We start from the raw sequence: 19,024 nt of genomic DNA, 5'->3' as shown, positions 1-19,024 counted from the left end.
AACAATATAAGCATTAGGATCCACTTATAAGACTAAGAAATAGATATACATGCAATACAATAATACAAAGAGAAAATTGTGGCATAATATGAACATAAACGAATGCAAAGGTATAGCAACACACGTGTTGAAATGCAATAGGCTACTTATATGGCAATACAAAGACATGCATTAGCTACAAGCTAACCATAAACTTCACTGAAACAATCAAAGCCTAACAAATAGGCCTCGTCCTGGGTCAGACATTGCACACCTACACATATTTCACAACACTTACATGTTCAAGATACTTCAAGAAAGGAAAAAAGCATGTTGAAGTCAGTCATTACACAATACTTATTCTTTTCGAGACGGCTGAGACAAGCTCTACCATGGTGTGCGGGGCGGAGCCCTGGAGTGCGTCCAAGTGCCTTGATTGGTTGGATGAACAGCGGTGTGAACGGGTGATTGACAGAGGTGCAGGCCATTCAGTTTGAGAGGGGCAGCCTTTTGTATAGCCGCACCTGGATTTCTGATTTCTTTGGGGGTTAAGTCCTGAAAGGGCCTAGTCCTATCCTGCAGTATAGGCAGGGCAGAGCAGTGAAGGGTATCAATTTTGGGGACCATGGGGGCCAGGAGGGTGCCGGCACTGGTATACATAAGAGGCTTAGGGGCCGCCAGGGAAGGGAGGTGCACAGAGGCGAAGAGACAGCTTTGGGCAGCCCCATGGAACAACACAAGTGTTGCAAAGGACCCTCTAACTCTAGTCCATCTGTTGGCACTGAGTACAATGCCGGAGGCAGGTCATGGCTGGAGGTGGTGGCTTGCCTACTGCTGCGGAGGATTGTGGCATGCCGGCCACAACTGTCGTTAGCAGCTCATTGGCTGTTGCAGCTGAGGTCGGTGACTGCCTCACCACTGCTGAAAGCAATGGCACCCATGGTGGAGCAGGTGAGGGCCCCTGGGCGAGGCTCATCAGGGATCCAGAGGCAGGGGCAGGCTGGGCCCTGGAGACGGGGCAGGAGGTTTGGCATGTAGCACTGAGGGAGCGGACTGCTTGTCAACTGAGACTGGGGGCTGCGGACTAACTGAGGGCAGAAGCTGCAGACCTAGTGTGGCAAAGAACCTTAGCCTGGTGGAGCAGTGGACTGAGGGTTGACTAGAGCTGGAGACTTTGAAACTAAAACATCTGATGGCTGGGAGCCTAGTGCCAATAACTTTGGGCCTGATAGGTAAAGTGGCTCTGGACCTAAGAGGGGACACCCACTCTGGACCTGACAGGCAGACTGACTTACACTGACTCTGGACCTGCCAGGGAGAACAACTGATAGCTAGGAGAGCAGTGGAGCTCTGGGCCTACTAGAGGAACTGGTAACTCTGCGCCTAACCGGGTAGAAGCCTGATGACCCACCTGGGCTAGGTACTGAGGGCAGACTAGTGCTGGGGAGACAGACCTAGCATGGCTGGAGACTGATGACATAGTGCTAGGGACCGAGAGCTGACAATCTGGAGACAGTGAGCCTAGTGCAGCACACTTGGGGCCTAGCAGGGTAGGAGGCTCTAAGCCCGAACACTTCACACCTGCCAGGTAGGCAGGAAACTGAATCTGACCCTACCAGGAGGGAAGGGAACTGGACAAAATGTGATCATATTACTCCAGTGCTAGCCTCCCTACACTGGCTTCCTGTTAAGGCAAGGGCTGATTTCAAGGTTTTACTGCTAACCTACAAAGCATTACATGGGCTTGCTCCTACCTATCTTTCCGATTTGGTCCTGCCGTACATACCTACACGTACGCTACGGTCACAAGACGCAGGCCTCCTAATTGTCCCTAGAATTTCTAAGCAAACAGCTGGAGGCAGGGCTTTCTCCTATAGATCTCCATTTTTATGGAATGGTCTGCCTACCCATGTGAGAGACGCAGACTCGGTCTCAACTTTTAAGTCTTTACTGAAGACTCATCTCTTCAGTGGGTCATATGATTGAGTGTAGTCTGGCCCAGGAGTGTGAAGGTGAACGGAAAGGCTCTGGAGCAACGAACCGCCCTTGCTGTCTCTGCCTGGCCGGTTCCCCTCTCTCCACTGGGATTCTCTGCCTCTAACCCTATTACAGGGGCTGAGTCACTGGCTTACTGGTGCTCTTTCATGCCGTTCCTAGGAAGGGTGCGTCACTTGAGTGTGTTGAGTCACTGACGTGATCTTCCTGTCTGGGTTGGCACCCCCCATAGGGGTGTGCCGTGGCGGAGATCTTTGTGGGCTATACTCGGCCTTGTCTCAGGATGGTAAGTTGGTGGTTGAAGATATCCCTCTAGTGGTGTGGGGGCTGTGCTTTGGCAAAGTGGGTGGGGTTATATCCCCTGTCCGGGGGTATCATCGGATGGGGCCACAGTGTCTCCTGACCCCTCCTGTCTCAGCCTCCAGTATTTATGCTGCAGTAGTTTATGTGTTGGGGGGCTAGGGTCAGTTTGTTATATCTGGAGTACTTCTCCTGTCTTATCCGGTGTCCTGTGTGAATTTAAGTATGCTCTATCTAATTCTCTCTTTCTTTCTCTCTCTCTCTCGGAGGACCTGAGCCCTAGGACCATGCCTCAGGACTACCTGGCATGATGACTCCTTGCTGTCCCCAGTCCACCTGGCCGTGCTGCTGCTCCAGTTTCAACTGTTCTGCCTGCGGCTATGGAACCCTGACCTGTTCACCGGACCTGCTGTTTTCAACTCTCTAGAGACAGCAGGAGCGGTAGAGATACTCTTAATGATCTTATGAAAAGCCAACTGACATTTACTCCTGAGGTGCTGACTTGCTGCACCCTCGACAACTACTGTGATTATTATTATTTGACCATGCTGGTCATTTATGAACATTTGAACATCTTGGCCATGTTCTGTTATAATCTCCACCCGGCACAGCCAGAAGAGGACTGGCCACCCCTCATAGCCTGGTTCCTCTCTAGGTTTCTTCCTAGGTTTTGGCCTTTCTAGGATGTTTTTCCTAGCCACCGTGTTTCTACACCTGCATTGCTTGCTGTTTGGGGGTTTAGGCTGGGTTTCTGTACAGCACTTTGAGATATCAGCTGATGTAAGACTGGCTATATGAATACATTTTATTTTATTTGGACATCTAGGTCAGGGGACACACTAGGGGTGACTTCTGGTGGGACACTCGAGGTGATGTGTGGCGGGTCCCGAAGCGACATCTGGTAGGTCTGGAGGTAGCAGGACCCTCGGGGCTGGAATTAGCATGGTGCCTGCAAGCCGGGGTGGATAAGCCTGCACTTAACCTTGCCAGTAGCTGCAGGCTGTGGTTACATACTAGGAGCAGGCATAGAATCCACAGCTTGGCTTGGGATCTGGGCCAGGAGGCGTTCCCAACGCTCTGGTAGATACGACATAGGCGGGGCCTCCCGAGTGGCGCAGTGGTCTAAGGCACTAGCTGTGCCACTAGAGATTCTGGGTTCGAGGCCAGGCTCTGTCGCAGCCGGCCGCGATCGGGAGACCCATGGGGCAGCGCACAATTGGCCCAGCATTGTCCGGGCTAGGGGAGGGTTTGGCCGGCAGGGATGTACTTGTCCCATCGCACACTAGCGACTCCTGTGGTGGGCCGGGTGCAGTGCACGCTGACACGGTCACTAGGTGTACGGTGCGGCTGGCTTCCGGGTAAATGGGCATTGTGTCAAGAAGCAGTGCAGCTTGGTTGGGTTTCGGAGGATGCATGGCTCTCGACCTTCGCCTCTCCCAAGTCCGTACGGGAGTTGCAGCGATGGGACAAGACTGTAACTACCAATTGAATACCACAAAATTGGGGAGAAAAAGGGATGTAAAAAAAATATATATAAAAAAAAAAAGATACGTAGGCTCCAGCCGGGGGGGCCTGGAGCGACTACGCTCTGTGGGCCACCTCGGAACATAGTGGAAGTCCCAATGCTCCCATGGAGGTGGTGAACACTCTGGCCGGGGAGGCCTGGAGTAGAGTCTCTCAGGGCAGCAGCAGGGCCGACTATGGAACTATCAGCAGTGGTGGTGCTTCTGAGGCCACGACGATGGCTCTAGCCAGGGGGGCCTAGAGCGGTTGCGGTCAGGAGAATAACGGCAGTAATGGTGCTCCCGTGGCGGGGCTCAGGCCGGGAGGACCTAGAGTACGCCCTCCTGAGCTCTTCCTGCTCATAGATCAGTAGTCCCTCTGCAGCTCCTAACTGGAGAGGGTGTGGTCACTCCCTCACCACTGAGAAGGCCTGGAGTAGGGCTTGTAGTAGTCTCTTGGATGAGAAAGTGAGGAAGGCTCAGGTGCGTGACCGCTTCGTATGGCGGGGGTGGGCTGAGGTGGGTGGTGACGGTCGTCTCGTGGTGAGATGCACAAACTCCTCTTTGGGTACCTCAACATCTTAACTATAGCAGGTCAGAATCTGTCTTGAGTGAAAAAAAAGCTACTATTGGTAGCTAAATGAAAAAATTGGCTAACAGGAGCTCGGCTGTGAATGCCCTCACCCGCTAGTAACTTATGCTGATTGCTTAGGTTCTTCTCACTACAGTGTTGTCCGGTTAAAACACCATGCTGAGACCCATACTGAACACTTGGTCACCACCACGCGCACACACCGACACAGCTGATTCCATTAATGTTCTTTATATTGTTATGTGGTTCTAAAAAGGGAGAAACAATACAAGCATTAGGATCCACTTAAAATAGACTAAGAAATAGATAGTAACCAAAAAAAATGTTAAACAAAAATATATTTTATATTTGAGATTCTTCAAAGTAGCCACCCTTTGCCTTGATGACAGCTTTGCACACTCTTGGCATTCTCTCAACCAGCTTCATGAGGTGGTCACCTGGAAAGCATTTCAAGTTAATTTGTGGAATTTCTTTCCTTCTTAATGTGTTTCAGCCAATCAGTTGTGTTGTGACAAGGTAGGGGTGGGTGGTATACAGAAGTCAACCCTACTTGGTAAAATACCAAGCCCATATTATGGCAAGAAAATCTCAAATAAGCAAAGAGAAACGACAGTCCATCATTACCTTAAGACATGAAGTTCAGTCAAGGCGGAACATTTCAAGAACTTTGAAAATTTCTTCAAGTGCAGTCGCAAAAACCACCAAGCACTGATGATGAAACTGGCTCTCATGAGCACTACCACAGGAAAGGAAGACCCAAAGTTACCTCTGCTGCAGAGGATAAATTAATTTCTTCAGTTACCAGCCTCAGAAATTGCAGCCCAAATAAATTCTTCACAGAGTAACAGACGCAAGTAACAGACGCACTTCAACATCAACTGTTCAGAGGAGACTGCGTGATTCAGGCCTTCATGGTCGAATTGCTGCAAAGAAACCACTACTAAAGGACACCAATAATAAGAGACTTGCTTGGGCCAAGAAACATGCGCAATGGACATTAGACCTGTGGAAATCTGTCCTTTGGTCTGATGAGTCCAAATGTAAGATTTTTGGTTTCAACCGCCGTGTCTTTGTGACGCAGAGTAGGTGAACTGATGATCTCGATGTGTGGTTCCTACCGTGACCCATGGACACTGTCGGTGATTCATTAAGAATTCAAGGCACACCAGCATGGCTGCTACAGCGCTTAGTGGGACTATCATTTGTTTTTCAACAGGACAATGACCGAACACACCTCCAGGCTGTGTAAGGGTTATTTGCTCAAGAAGGAGAGCTGCAACAGAAGACTTGGCCTCCACAATCACCCGACCTCAACCCAATTGAGATGGTTTGGGAGGAGTTGGACTGCACAGTTTTACATTTACATTTAAGTCATTTAGCAGACGCTCTTATCCAGAGCGACTTACAAATTGGTGCATTCACCTTATGATATCCAGTGGAACAACCACTTTACAATAGTGCATCTAAATCTTTTAAGGGGGGGGGGGGGGGGGGGGGTTAGAAGGATTACTTTATCCTTCTAACCCCACAGTGAAGGAAAAGCAGCCAACAAGTGCTCAGCATATGTGGGAACTACTTCAAGACTGTTGGAAAAGCCTTCTAGGTGAAGCGGGTTGAGAGTATGCCAAAGTGAGTGTTCAAAGCTGTCATCAAGGCAAACGGTGGCTACTTTGTAGAATCTCAGTTTTGATGTCTTCACTATTGTTCTACAATGTAGAAAATAGTCAAAATAAAGAAAAACCCTTGAATGAGTAGGTGTGTCCAAACTTTTGACTGGTACTGTACATGCAATACAATAATTCAAAGAGAAAATTGTGGCATAATATAAACCTGAATGAATGCAAAGGTATAGCAACACACATGTAGAAATGTAATAGGCTACTTAGAATGTGGCAATACAAAGACATGCATGAATAACAATAGCGCTAGCATTAGCTACAAGCTAACCATAACAAACTTCACTGAAACAATCAAAGCCTAACAAATAGGCCTCGTCCTGGGTCAGACATTGCACATCTATACATATTTCACAACACTTACATGTTCGATGGACGCACAACACTTCAAGATAGGAAAACAGCATGTTGAAGTCCGTCATTACAAAATACTTGTTTCTTCTTGAGACTGCAAGTGAACACGATCTAACATGAGGTATGCGGGGCTGGAGCCCTGGAGTGTGTCCAAGCGAACAGAGGTGAACAGAGGTATGAAGAGTGATTGACAGGGCTGCAGGCCAATCAGATTGAGAAGGCTGGCCTTCTGTACAAGTCTGAAATTCAGATTATTTTTCAGTTCTTGAATAGGAACTTCAATGCACTTCCTAAATTAACTGAATTGAGATGCCGCCTCCAATCCTGCTATGTACCTTCAGTAGTTCCAGGGCTGTAGGGGAGCTGGTCTCCTGGGGCTCCCCTCTCCCCCTGGGTGGTGTGTCCCTGGTCCTGTTTGACCTCTGCAGGTTGCTTTTGGTCTTGGGCTCGTCATGAATGGGACCCCTCTTCACAGGACTGATTCTGCTCTGTAGCACTGAGTCATCCTGGGACCTCGTTTCCTCCAGATACAGGCTGAGAGTGCTGCCAGTCATGGACGCCTGGGAGAAGACAACAGTATTGTTAAATTATAGGTGTGTGAATAAAATAACATGATATACATGTATAACTGAAGACATGCACACTTACAGCTTGATTTAATAGGGAGGCTTTGTGCCAATGTCTCTAATGATCAAAGTGGCAGCAGGTGTCTGGACGGTCTAGACAATCAGGCTTTTATTTATTTGTATTTTATTTAACTAGGCAAGTCAGTTAAGAACAAATTCTTATTTACAATGATGGCCTAGGAGCAGTGGATTAACTGCCTTGTTCAGGGGCAGTAACACAGATTTTTACATTGTCAGCTCAGGGATTCGATTAAGCAACCTTTCAGTTACTGGACCAACGCTTTAACCACTAGGCTAACTGCCTCCCCAATTGGTTCTTTTAGTAGCAGATTGGGACAGATAGAACGAGCTTACCTCCAGCTCCCTGAGTATCTCTGATTGGCCGCAGGTCTCTAGGTCCTGCAACGCCTGGGACCAGAAGCTATCCTCCTGTTTCAGGGTGCCATGGCAACTAGGGGGGCTGGCGTATCTATGACAATGCAGGAACCAGAACATGAGAGGAGTCTTGCTGTCCAGAGACTGGGGTGTTTTGAGACCGGTTTGAAACAGGTGTGGCCTGCAAAGCAGCGTGGGTAATGCAGGCACCGGACTGCATGACGTTGAGAGGTCCTTTAAAAACCTTTCAGGCCTCAGTGAGGGCAAGAGTAAACGCTCTCTAACACAGAACAGTGTAGTCCCTTAGAATAGAAAGTGTCTTCATGCAGATAGTTCATCGTTTAAAAGTTTAAAAGTTAAGCCACCCAAAAAGCCTTAAGGTGTAGACAGTTTGTGGCAGTGAAGGGCAACAAAAGTTCAGGGGAAAAAAATCAATTGAAGAGTTAAGAGTGAAGCAACAGACAAGGCAGAGGTGTGTCCATGGGGCCTTTGGGTGTTTTAGAGGGACAGGTTTGGTGAAGACAAAAAGCGACAGAAAAATACACGTTTATGTGAAACACCAGGAGCCTCACGTGCAGTTAGTAAAGCAGATGAGAGAGAGAGTACCTGAGAAAAAGAGAAAAAGCACAGATAGGAGCAGATAAAAATGGAGGAATGAAGCAACTGTGGTGATTTAGAAAAACATTCTAAAGCCAAATATTTGAGTGACATTGCAGATTTATTGGATTCACTTTCCAAATCAATACATACCGTAATTGCTGGACTATTAAGCGCACCTGAATATAAGCCGTACCCACTGAATTTTTTTACAAATATGTATTTTGTACATAAATAAACCGCACATGTCTATAAGCCGAAAGTGCCTACCGGTACATTGAAACAAATGAACTTTACACAGCCTTTAAACGAAACACGGCTTGTAACAAAAATAAATAGGCTTTTAAACAAAACACGGCTTGTAACAAAAATTAAAAATAAATAGCAGTAAACAGTAGCCTACCAAGAGAGTCAAACTTCATTGCGGTGGCGATTGTTTTGGCTTTCAGTCGGATCTGCACAGTTCCAACGTCTTATCATCGACTCATTAAGGCCAAGCTCCCGTGCAGCAGCTCTATTTCCTTTTCCAACAGCCAGATCGATCGCCTTCAACTTGAAAGCTGCATCATATGCATTTCTCCGTGTCTTTGCCATGATGAGGGTGACAAAATGACTACCGTAATCAGAATGATGGCAAGTTTGAGCGCGCTCGATTTACGTCACATTATGTGACGGTGCTGAGTTTTTTGGCGGCATGAATCTTGTGAAAATCTTTTTTTTTTTTGCCGCGTCATTGTATAAACCGCGAGGTTCATAGCGTGGGAAAAAAGTAGCGGCTTATAGTCCGGAAATGATGGTATTGAGTTTTAGACTAAACCAGACTTGAAAGAGATTTTTTTGTACCTCACTTCAACATTTATGATCATTGCTTACATACATGGAGGCATACACGTAGATTAAAAGGAAAAAAGAACAACACTGAAAACCACAGAATGAAAGAAATTATTACAACTATCAAATGCATTAGCCAGATCTGTATTATGTGCTTAATGACTTGGATAAAGCACAAACAGACCCGGAACCAGGCAACAGTACCTCCTGCTTATTGTAATCATAGTACTGGCACGGACCCTGTATATAGCATGCATTCTCGTGTTCTTTCTCTTCATATTTCTCGTGTGTCTCCTTCCTTTATATAATGTCCTCTCACCTTGATACTGCTGTTTGCAAGAGCTTGCAAGTAAGAATTTCACTGTACTGTCTTATACTTGCTGTATCCTGTTAATGTGACAAACTTTGAAACAACAAATCCATTGTTCTAACCTAAAGTAGGCACTCACCCAGCAGCCTTATCCCAGTCATCCTCAGTGTATCTCCCATCGTAGAGGTGGGAGTGGTGGGTAAGGCCGCTAAGGCCAGTGGAGATGGAGTTGAGGTGGGTCCTGGGTGGTTTGGTGCGTCTCCACTCATTCGGCTGGAAAGTCAAATCTGCAGCTCTGTGGAGATACGTTCCTGCACACAAGCGACAAAAACAAACATTAAAAAACATGATAACGTTCTACACACCCAACAACTGATTTCAGGAGAGTCATGTTAGCATATAAATCTAAAGTGGCCTAAACTGGTTGTCTAAACTGGTAATGACTACGCGTCCATGTTCTGTCCTCACTTTGGCTGCCGTAGTCAGCATCGATGCCGGAGCCGTCCCAGGAGCTCATGGCAGAGTCCATGCTGGGCACGGTGGCAGAGTACACCCCTGAATGTTTACTGGTCTTCTGAGAGTCAGTCAGCTCATCCTCTGTGTCGCTCAGGAACCCTGCCTGCTCCGACATCTGCTGCACATCTGATTCTGCATGGGAACAAAGGCAGTGGCGAGTTAAGAGAGAATCATAACTCAATTCTGTCATAAAATACACTGAGGGTACAAAACATTAAGAAAACCTGCTCCTTCCATGACAGACAGACCAGGTGAAAGCTATGATTCCTTATTGATGTCACTTGATAAATCAACTTCAATCAGTGCAGATGAAGAGGAGACAGGCTAAAGAAGGATTTTTAAAGCCTTGAGACATGGATTGTGTATGTGTGCCATTTAGAGAGGGAATGGGCAAGATAAAAGATTGAAGTGCATTTGAACGGGGTATGGTAGTAGGTGCCAGGTGCATCGGTTTGTGTCAAGAACAGCAACGCTGCTGAGGTTTTCAAGCTTAACAGTTTCCTGTGTGTTTCAAGAATGGTCCACCACCCAAAGGACATCTAGCCAACTTGACACAACTGTGGGAAGCATTGGAGTCAACATGGCCCAGCATCCCTGTGGAACACTTTTGACACCTTGTAAAGTCCATGCCCTGACGAATTGAGGCTGTTCTGAGGACAAAAGTTGGGGTGCAACTCAATATTAGGAAGGTATTCCTAATGTTTGGTGTACTAAATAAAAATAAAAATACACACACACACAGTTGAAGTCGGAAGTTTACATACACTTAGGTTTGAGTCATTAAAACTCGTTTTTCAACCACTCTACTAATTTCTTGTTAAACTATAGTTTTGGCAAGTCGGTTAGGACATCTACTTTGTGCATGACAAGTAATTTTTCCAGCAATTGTTTACAGACAGATTATTTCACTTATAATTCAATGTATCACAATTCCAGTGGGTCAGAAATGTACATACACTAAGTTGACTGTGCCTTTAAACAGCTTGGAAAATTCCAGAAAATTATGTCATGGCATCAGAAGCTTCTGATAGGCTAATTGACATCATTTGAGTCAATTGGAGGCCTACCTGTGGATGCATTTCAAGGTCTACCTTCAAACTCAGTGCCTCTTCGCTTGACATCATGGGAAAATCAAAAGAAATCAGCCAAGACCTCAGAAAAAAATTGTAGACCTCCACAAGTCTGGATCATCCTTGGGAGCAATTTCCAAACACCTGAAGGTACCACGTTCATCTGTACAAACAATGGTATGCATGTATAAACACCATGGGACCACGCAGCCGTCATACCGCTCAGGAAGGAGACGCGTTCTGTCTCCTGGAGATGAACGTACTTTGGTGTGAATGGTGCAAACAAATCCCAGAACAACAGCAAAGGACCTTGTGAAGATGCTAGAGGGAACAGGTACAAAAGTATCTATATCCACAGTGAAATGAGTCCTATATCGACATAACCTGAAAGGCCACTCAGCAAGGAAGAAGCCACTGCTCCAAAACCGCCATAAAAAAGCCAGACTACGGTTTGCAACTGCACATGGGGACAAAGATCGTACTTTTTGGAGAAATGTCCTCTGGTCTGATGAAACAAAAAATACAAATACACCATGACAGCGGAACACACAAGGGGTGGAACAGTGGCAAGGTACCCACAGGACAAACAGAATAATTAGTCTGAGAGACTAAATAGCATCAATACAACAAAAATAATTAAAAACACACTCCTTTAGTTTACACAAGTTAAACAGATGTATTTTTTCTTCATAATAAGCAGGAGTAATATTCTTAGCAGATCAGAATGACAGCAGACTGTACTTCTATCCATGTCCCTAAAGACTAACAGAAACAAAAGACAAAATTAACTAGAATGACAATTGTTATGTTTGGAGGAAAAAAGGGGAGACTTGCAAGCCAAAGAACACCATCCCAACCATGAAGCACAGGGGTAGCAGCATCATGTTGTGGGGGTGCTTTGCTGCAAGAGGGACTGGTGCACATCACAAAATAGATGGCATCATGAGGATGGAAAATTATGTGGATATATTGAAGCAACATCTCAAGACATCAGTCAGGAAGTTAAAGCTTGGTCGCAAATGGGTCTTCCAAGTGAACAATGACCCCAAGCATACTTCTAAAGTTCTGGCAAAATGGCTTAAGGACAACAAAGTAGTGTTGTGGCCATCACAAAGCCCTGACCTCAATCCTATAGAACATTTGTGGGCAGAACTGAAAAAGCTCGTGCGAGCAAGGAGGCCTACAAACCTGACCAGCTCTGTCAGGAGGAATGGGCCAAAATTCACCCAACTTATTGTGGGAAGCTTGTGGAAGGCTACACGAAACATTTGACCCAAGTTGAACAATTTAAAAGGCAATGCTATCAAATACTAATTGAGTGTATGTAAACTTCGGACCCACTGAGAACGTGATGAAAGAAATAAAAGCTGAAATAAATCACTCTCCACTATTATTCTGACAATTCACATTCTTAAAATAAGGTGTTGATCATAACTGACCTAAGACAGGGAATATTTACTAGGATTAAATGTCAGGAATTGTGAAAAACTGAATTTAAATATATTTGGCTAAGGTGTATGTAAACTTTGCTTGTGTCATGCACAAAGTAGATGTCCTAACCGACTTGCCAAAACTATAGTTTGTTAACAAGAAATTTGTGGAGAGGTTGAAAAACGAGTTTTAATGACTCCAACCTAAGTGTATGTAAACTTCCGACTTCAACTGTATATGCAGATGATAGTCTTATACTCAGCTAGCCCCTCCCTGGATTTTGTGTTAAATGCTCTACAACAAGCTTTCTCTACCCTTAACCTTGTTCTGAACACCTCCAAAACAAAGGTCTTGTGGTTTGGTAAGAAGAATGCCACTCTTCCCACCGGTGTGATTACTACCTCTGAGGGTTTGGAGCTTGAGGTAGTCACCTCATACAAGTACTTGGGAGTATGGCTAGACGGTACACTGTCCTTCTCTCAGCACATATCAATGCTGCAGGCTAAAGTTAAATCTAGACTTGGTTTCCTCTATCGTAATCGCTCCTCTTTCACCCCAGCTGCCGAACTAACCCTGATTCAGATGACCATCCTACCCATGCTAGATTACGGAGACATAATTTATAGATCGGCAGTTAAGGGTGCTCTCGAGCGGCTAGATGTTCTTTACCATTCGGCCATCAGATTTGCCACCAATGCTCCTTATAGGACACATCACTATACTCTATGCTCCTCTGTAAACTGGTCATCTCTTTATACCCGTTGCAAGACCCACTGGTTGATGCATATTTATAAAACCCTCTTAGGCCTAACTCCCCCCTATCTGAGATATCTACTGCAGCCCTCATCCTCCATATACAACACCTGTTCTGCCAGTCACATTCTGTTAAAGGTCCCCAAAGCGCAAACATCCCTGGGTCGCTCCTCTTTTCAGTTCGCTACAGCTAACGACTGGAACGAGCTGCAACAAACACTCAAACTGGACAGTTTTATCTCAAATCTCTTCATTCAAAGACTCAATCGTGGACACTTTTACTGACAGTTGTGGCTGTTGTCTCTACCTTCTTGACCTTTGTGCTGTTGACTTTGCCCAATAATGTTTGTACCATGTTTTTGTGCTGCTACCATGTTGTGTTGCTACCATGCTGTGCTGTCATGTTTTGTCGCCTTGTTATGTTGTCGTCTTAGGTCTCTCTTCATGTAGTGTCCTATATTTATATTGTATTTATTTGTTTAATCCCAGGCCCTCGTCCCCGCAGGAGGCCTTTTAGTAGGCCGTCATTGTCAATAAGAATTTGTTCTTAACTGACTTGCCTAGTTAAATAAAAGGTAAAATAAATAAATATATTATTGAAGGTTATTTGAATTGTACATGTTTGCAGCTAAAAGCTGAATTGCAGCATACATAGACATATGTAAGTAAATCAAATACAAATGAATATCTAGTATACAACATTACAGTCAAGCAGCATTAAGCAATCTCTCAATGTAAGGCATAAGGCTGTTGTAGTATCTGTCCGAGTTCAGGTAGGGTTTAGTTTGTGACTGGATCAGGTAGATCGGCCAATGACATGGCCTCTCATCTGAGGCAGCCATATGCTGTAATCCTGGGATTATACAAGCTTCTGGGCCAAAGGATCAGCAGAGGCAGGTGCGGCAGGACTCCAAGGTCTGTAAGCCCAGGTCATTGCATGCAGAGTCGTAGGGGGTGTAGGTGGGGCCCATGTTGATTTTGGTTGCACTTCGTTGGACCTTGTCAAGTTGGTTGTGTTGGTGGGCTGTGACACATGGGTGCCATATCGGAGCGGTGTACTCGAGCACTGGACGGACAAAGCAGGTGTAGACTGCCAGAAGGTCTTCAGGGGGAGGTTGAAGTGGCGAAGACTGTTCATCATGAAGAGCCTCCGGTTCCCTTCGGTGGTAATGTCAGAGGTGCGTGTCCCATTTTAGGTTGGCTCGGAATGTCACTCAGAGCGCTTTGGCACTGGACACCACCTCAAGCGTGGGGCCGGAGATGGAACTCGGAATGGAAAAATTACACTAATTTCCCCACTGTAAAACAGCATATCTGCAGATATATCGGTATAGGTAAGCTTTGTCCACCCCAAAATCTAAATCAGTATGGGACCCCCAAAAAATCATATCGATCCAGCTCTATTTAATTTTGTCAATGAAATGCTTCTAACAAGAGAATATTCAGTTTGTCAACATCAAATCCAATGACGGCAGTCTTTCCTTCCATCCAATCAGAATCTTCAAAAAAGGAGGCTTCACATCCCCTTTATTGCATACTTTTTAAAAAGCAACTTAACTTAATAACGATACATACCGTCTTGTCGTTTTTTTATCTTGAGGGTGACAGTCTCTCCGGCCATCTGGAGAAGATGGATGGCCTCACTCAGTGGTTTCCCCTTCAGACTCACACAGTTAATGGCCAAGACACGGTCCCCTATATGGATGGCACCAGTCCTACAAACATTAGAAGACAATATTTGTATCCCTTTGAAGGAGGATGCCACTGAAAACATTGTCATTTCCAAGGGTACGAAACTACAACAAACATACCCAGCATATTATAAACAATAGATAAGAAAGCAACAAGGTAATTGGTGTCACGACGCGCCCTTTTTGGGTGAGGATCATAGCAGCCCCCCTCTCACACCACAGGTTTATGACGGACGTAAATACCAAAACTCCCTTCCCCACTCTGCCCAAATGAAGGTTGACAATCCCTTTGTTACCACAAAGAAAGACTGCAGTAACGGTAACGTCAAACGAAGGAATAATTGAACAGTATTTCTGTATTCCAAGAAGTTGGAGTGGTCCATGGACACTTAAGGAACAGTCATGATGAGTTTGTTTCATTTGGTGAAGTCATGAAGGACAGAAGACACACATTACTGTTTCTTTGTTTGTATACACTTCCCAATTATGGATCTTAATGTTATATAAAATAAATGATTGAGTAAAGGAATACTTTTGAAAAGATTAAATGTGATGTTAGCCTTCTAAATGAGAGTACGGGTTTTCATATAAAGTAATAACTAGTCAGTGGCCACACCCTCGTGAGGACAGACATTATACCCCAAACGTCATGGAACCGCCCTCCAAGACGAGTGCTTATAAAGGACTCCAGACAAAATGTACATTAGATCAGAAAACATGGAGCTGTCACTACATGCTGAAATGGTTGGCAACTCTACCAAAGGACAAAACCAGAGAACTTGGAGATCATCCCCACGCTGAAATGGTGAAGAAATCTACAAACTAAAGACCAACTATTCAGGCTGCAGCTCTTTAAATACTTTAGTCTGGTAAACACATCTACCCTAAGAACATCAGAATGGTACTCTGAAGTATCCATTATAACAACCTACAACAGACTTTGATCTCTGGTGGACAAACCAGACGCTTTCTGTCGCCTGACTATCCAGCAGACGGACCGGTGATCGCAGAGAGGGACAGCAAAGGCATACACTCGTTAAAAGGTCAATTGAAATGTATTTTCAAATGAGCGGTTGTTCATATTCAAAGTATTAGAAATTTCTATGAGTGTAGTTATCAGCTCTGAGTTTCCCGCTCTTGAGCTGTCCCCACCCATTTCCTTTGTCTCCCAAGCCATCATATCGGTTTCATCCACTAGGGATTTTTTATTTGTATCACGTAGTAACCAATGTATTACCTTTTGTGTGTGTTTATGTAATTCTGTGATTGATAAAGTTAATAAATAAATAAGCCAATTTGTATATTGCTGATTTATGATCTATGCTAGAGTTCATGCAGATATCCAAGGGTTTGCGACATTGAATATGACTGTGGTAATAATACATTAATAAGTGACTAATTGATAAGATATGAAAATATCTGAAGAGTTAATTCGTGAAATAGACTCTAAACATTTTCCCATGGTGCCCCGACTTCCTAGTTAATTAAAGTTACATGATTAGTTTAATCGTGTAATTAAATGACACAGAGAATTGATTTCATAATATACATAGTCTTCACATTTAATGATAGTCAACGTTACGACATCGGTAATTGGTTGTTCAAACCACCTAAAACCAATTCATGTGATGGCATGATGTAACGTCCTCAAAGTGTATGGACATCTAGTTCCAACATTCTAATACTTTTCTGTTTTGTGGGCCAACACTAAGGGTATCTCATGCCACTTTGCGGCACGCCTATACTGCCTAGGGAAACACGGTCAGGGAAAAAAGGCTGTTGTGAATATAGGTGATTCTGTTGGAACTTGTAGTCAAACTCCTCTGACTATCATTGTTATGATGCCAATAAGAGTCATTGATTTCACAATTTCATGAATCAAATCTTCTGGAGAAGAAACAATTTTCCTGACATTTTTTCCCAAGGCGGCGGCATAGGTGCCAATGGCATAGGAGAAGATATGAGGGCCAGCGTCAATCCAGATCTAGGAAGACCACATGATTGAACTCCTCTCAGCCATACATCACAACCATAACAATAGTCTGTAGGGTCCTCCTCTCAGCCAAACATCACAACCATAACAATAGTCTGTAGGGTCCTCCTCTCAGCCATACATCACAACCATAACAATAGTCTGTAGGGTCCTCCTCTCAGCCATACATCACAACCATAACAATAGTCTGTAGGGTCCTCCTCTCAGCCATACATCACAATCATAACAATAGTCTGTAGGGTCCTCCTCTCAGCCATACATCACAACCATAACAATAGTCTGTAGGGTCCTCCTCTCAGCCAAACATCACAACCATAACAATAGTCTGTAGGGTCCTCCTCTCAGCCATACATCACAATCATAACAATAGTCTGTAGGGTCCTCCTCTCAGCCATACATCACAATCATAACAATAGTCTGTAGGGTCCTCCTCTCAGCCATACATCACAACCATAACAATAGTCTGTAGGGTCCTCCTCTCAGCCAAACATCACAACCATAACAATAGTCTGTAGGGTCCTCCTCTCAGCCAAACATCACAACCATAACAATAGTCTGTAGGGTCCTCCTCTCAGCCATACATCACAATCATAACAATAGTCTGTAGGGTCCTCCTCTCAGCCATACATCACAATCATAACAATAGTCTGTAGGGTCCTCCTCTCAGCCATACATCACAATCATAACAATAGTCTGTAGGGTCCTCCTCTCAGCCATACATCACAATCATAACAATAGTCTGTAGGGTCCTCCTCTCAGCCATACATCACAACCATAACAATAGTCTGTAGGGTCCTCCTCTCAGCCATACATCACAACCATAACAATAGTCTGTAGGGTCCTCCTCTCAGCCATACATCACAATCATAACAATAGTCTGTAGGGCCCTCCTCTCAGCCATACATCACAACCATAACAATAGTCTGTAGGGTCCTCCTCTCAGCCAAACATCACAACCATAACAATAGTCTGTAGGGTCCTCCTCTCAGCCATACATCACAATCATAACAATAGTCTGTAGGGTCCTCCTCTCAGCCATACATCACAATCATAACAATAGTCTGTAGGGTCCTCCTCTCAGCCATACATCACAACCATAACAATAGTCTGTAGGGTCCTCCTCTCAGCCAAACATCACAACCATAACAATAGTCTGTAGGGTCCTCCTCTCAGCCAAACATCACAACCATAACAATAGTCTGTAGGGTCCTCCTCTCAGCCATACATCACAATCATAACAATAGTCTGTAGGGTCCTCCTCTCAGCCATACATCACAATCATAACAATAGTCTGTAGGGTCCTCCTCTCAGCCATACATCACAATCATAACAATAGTCTGTAGGGTCCTCCTCTCAGCCATACATCACAATCATAACAATAGTCTGTAGGGTCCTCCTCTCAGCCATACATCACAATCATAACAATAGTCTGTAGGGTCCTCCTCTCAGCCATACATCACAATCATAACAATAGTCTGTAGGGTCCTCCTCTCAGCCATACATCACAATCATAACAATAGTCTGTAGGGTCCTCCTCTCAGCCATACATCACAATCATAACAATAGTCTGTAGGGTCCTCCTCTCAGCCATACATCACAATCATAACAATAGTCTGTAGGGTCCTCCTCTCAGCCATACATCACAACCATAACAGGAGAGTGGAGGTGCATCTCAATAGTCCAACAGTCTAAAGAGGCCTCCTCTATCTAAACTGGTATTAAATAATTGTATAGAAAACCCAGAGTGAAAGCAGATGCCTGGTAAGTTGGCATCTGCCATATTGCTTTCACCTCTCCATACAGATCAGTACCAATGAAGCGGAGCAGACAAAGCAGGCGCTTTTGACAAATTAAATGTGTACAAAATCCCACCTATGGAGCCAGTCTGTAGTCTCATCACCCTTTTTCCACTCTTATAATAGGAGAGTCAACCTCATGCCCTTGGCACGACCTTTCACCTTTCTGCCAGGCCATTCTTGGTGAGGCCTGAGATGACGATAGGGTCAAAGGGCTCCTCTGTGCCTGAGATGGTGATACCCAACGGGCCGTTGTAACGCTTCAGCTCCACCGTGTAGATAATGGAACCAGACATCTCCAGCTCATCTGACAGGGACAGAGAGAGCACACACATGTATAAATATGCCTATTACATAAAGGGATGAACTAGTCTAGTCCAAATCTGGGTCACATCCAAACTGGCTACCACGCAACATGAGACACAAATAAAACATGTATAAGTAGACATTTTGTTGGACAAATGTAGCAGCCACATGACATATACCAAGTCACTATTTAATCGTAGTTATTTTTCAGATGGAATTTTATTAAGTATTTCTGATAGTGTTTAACAGACACATATTTCCTAAGAGTGGGCATTACAGTACAATCATCCATCACAAATTCTAACTTCCTTGTACCAAATGGTATGTAACG

The 19,024-nt window shown here is 44.8% G+C and overlaps 1 protein-coding gene across 1 annotated transcript in view; it reads right to left on the bottom strand.

Moving 5' to 3' along the window:
• Nucleotides 1-19,024, bottom strand: part of grip2a (glutamate receptor interacting protein 2a) — a 46,073-nt gene that overhangs the window by 2,376 nt on the left and 24,673 nt on the right. The window contains exons 16-21 of the mRNA XM_039011549.1: nucleotides 18,550-18,694; nucleotides 14,474-14,622; nucleotides 9,606-9,785; nucleotides 9,277-9,448; nucleotides 7,379-7,493; nucleotides 6,734-6,958 (exon numbers count right to left, since the gene is read on the bottom strand). Coding sequence (XP_038867477.1) covers nucleotides 6,734-6,958; nucleotides 7,379-7,493; nucleotides 9,277-9,448; nucleotides 9,606-9,785; nucleotides 14,474-14,622; nucleotides 18,550-18,694 — 986 coding nt within the window. The remainder of the gene's footprint in view (nucleotides 1-6,733; nucleotides 6,959-7,378; nucleotides 7,494-9,276; nucleotides 9,449-9,605; nucleotides 9,786-14,473; nucleotides 14,623-18,549; nucleotides 18,695-19,024) is intronic.

The sequence above is a fragment of the Salvelinus namaycush genome, chromosome 16 (assembly GCF_016432855.1).
Source record: "Salvelinus namaycush isolate Seneca chromosome 16, SaNama_1.0, whole genome shotgun sequence".
NCBI classification, from domain to species: domain Eukaryota; kingdom Metazoa; phylum Chordata; class Actinopteri; order Salmoniformes; family Salmonidae; genus Salvelinus; species Salvelinus namaycush.
Note: the sequence above shows the minus strand (reverse complement) of the source record. Positions and strands in the feature narration are given on the sequence as shown.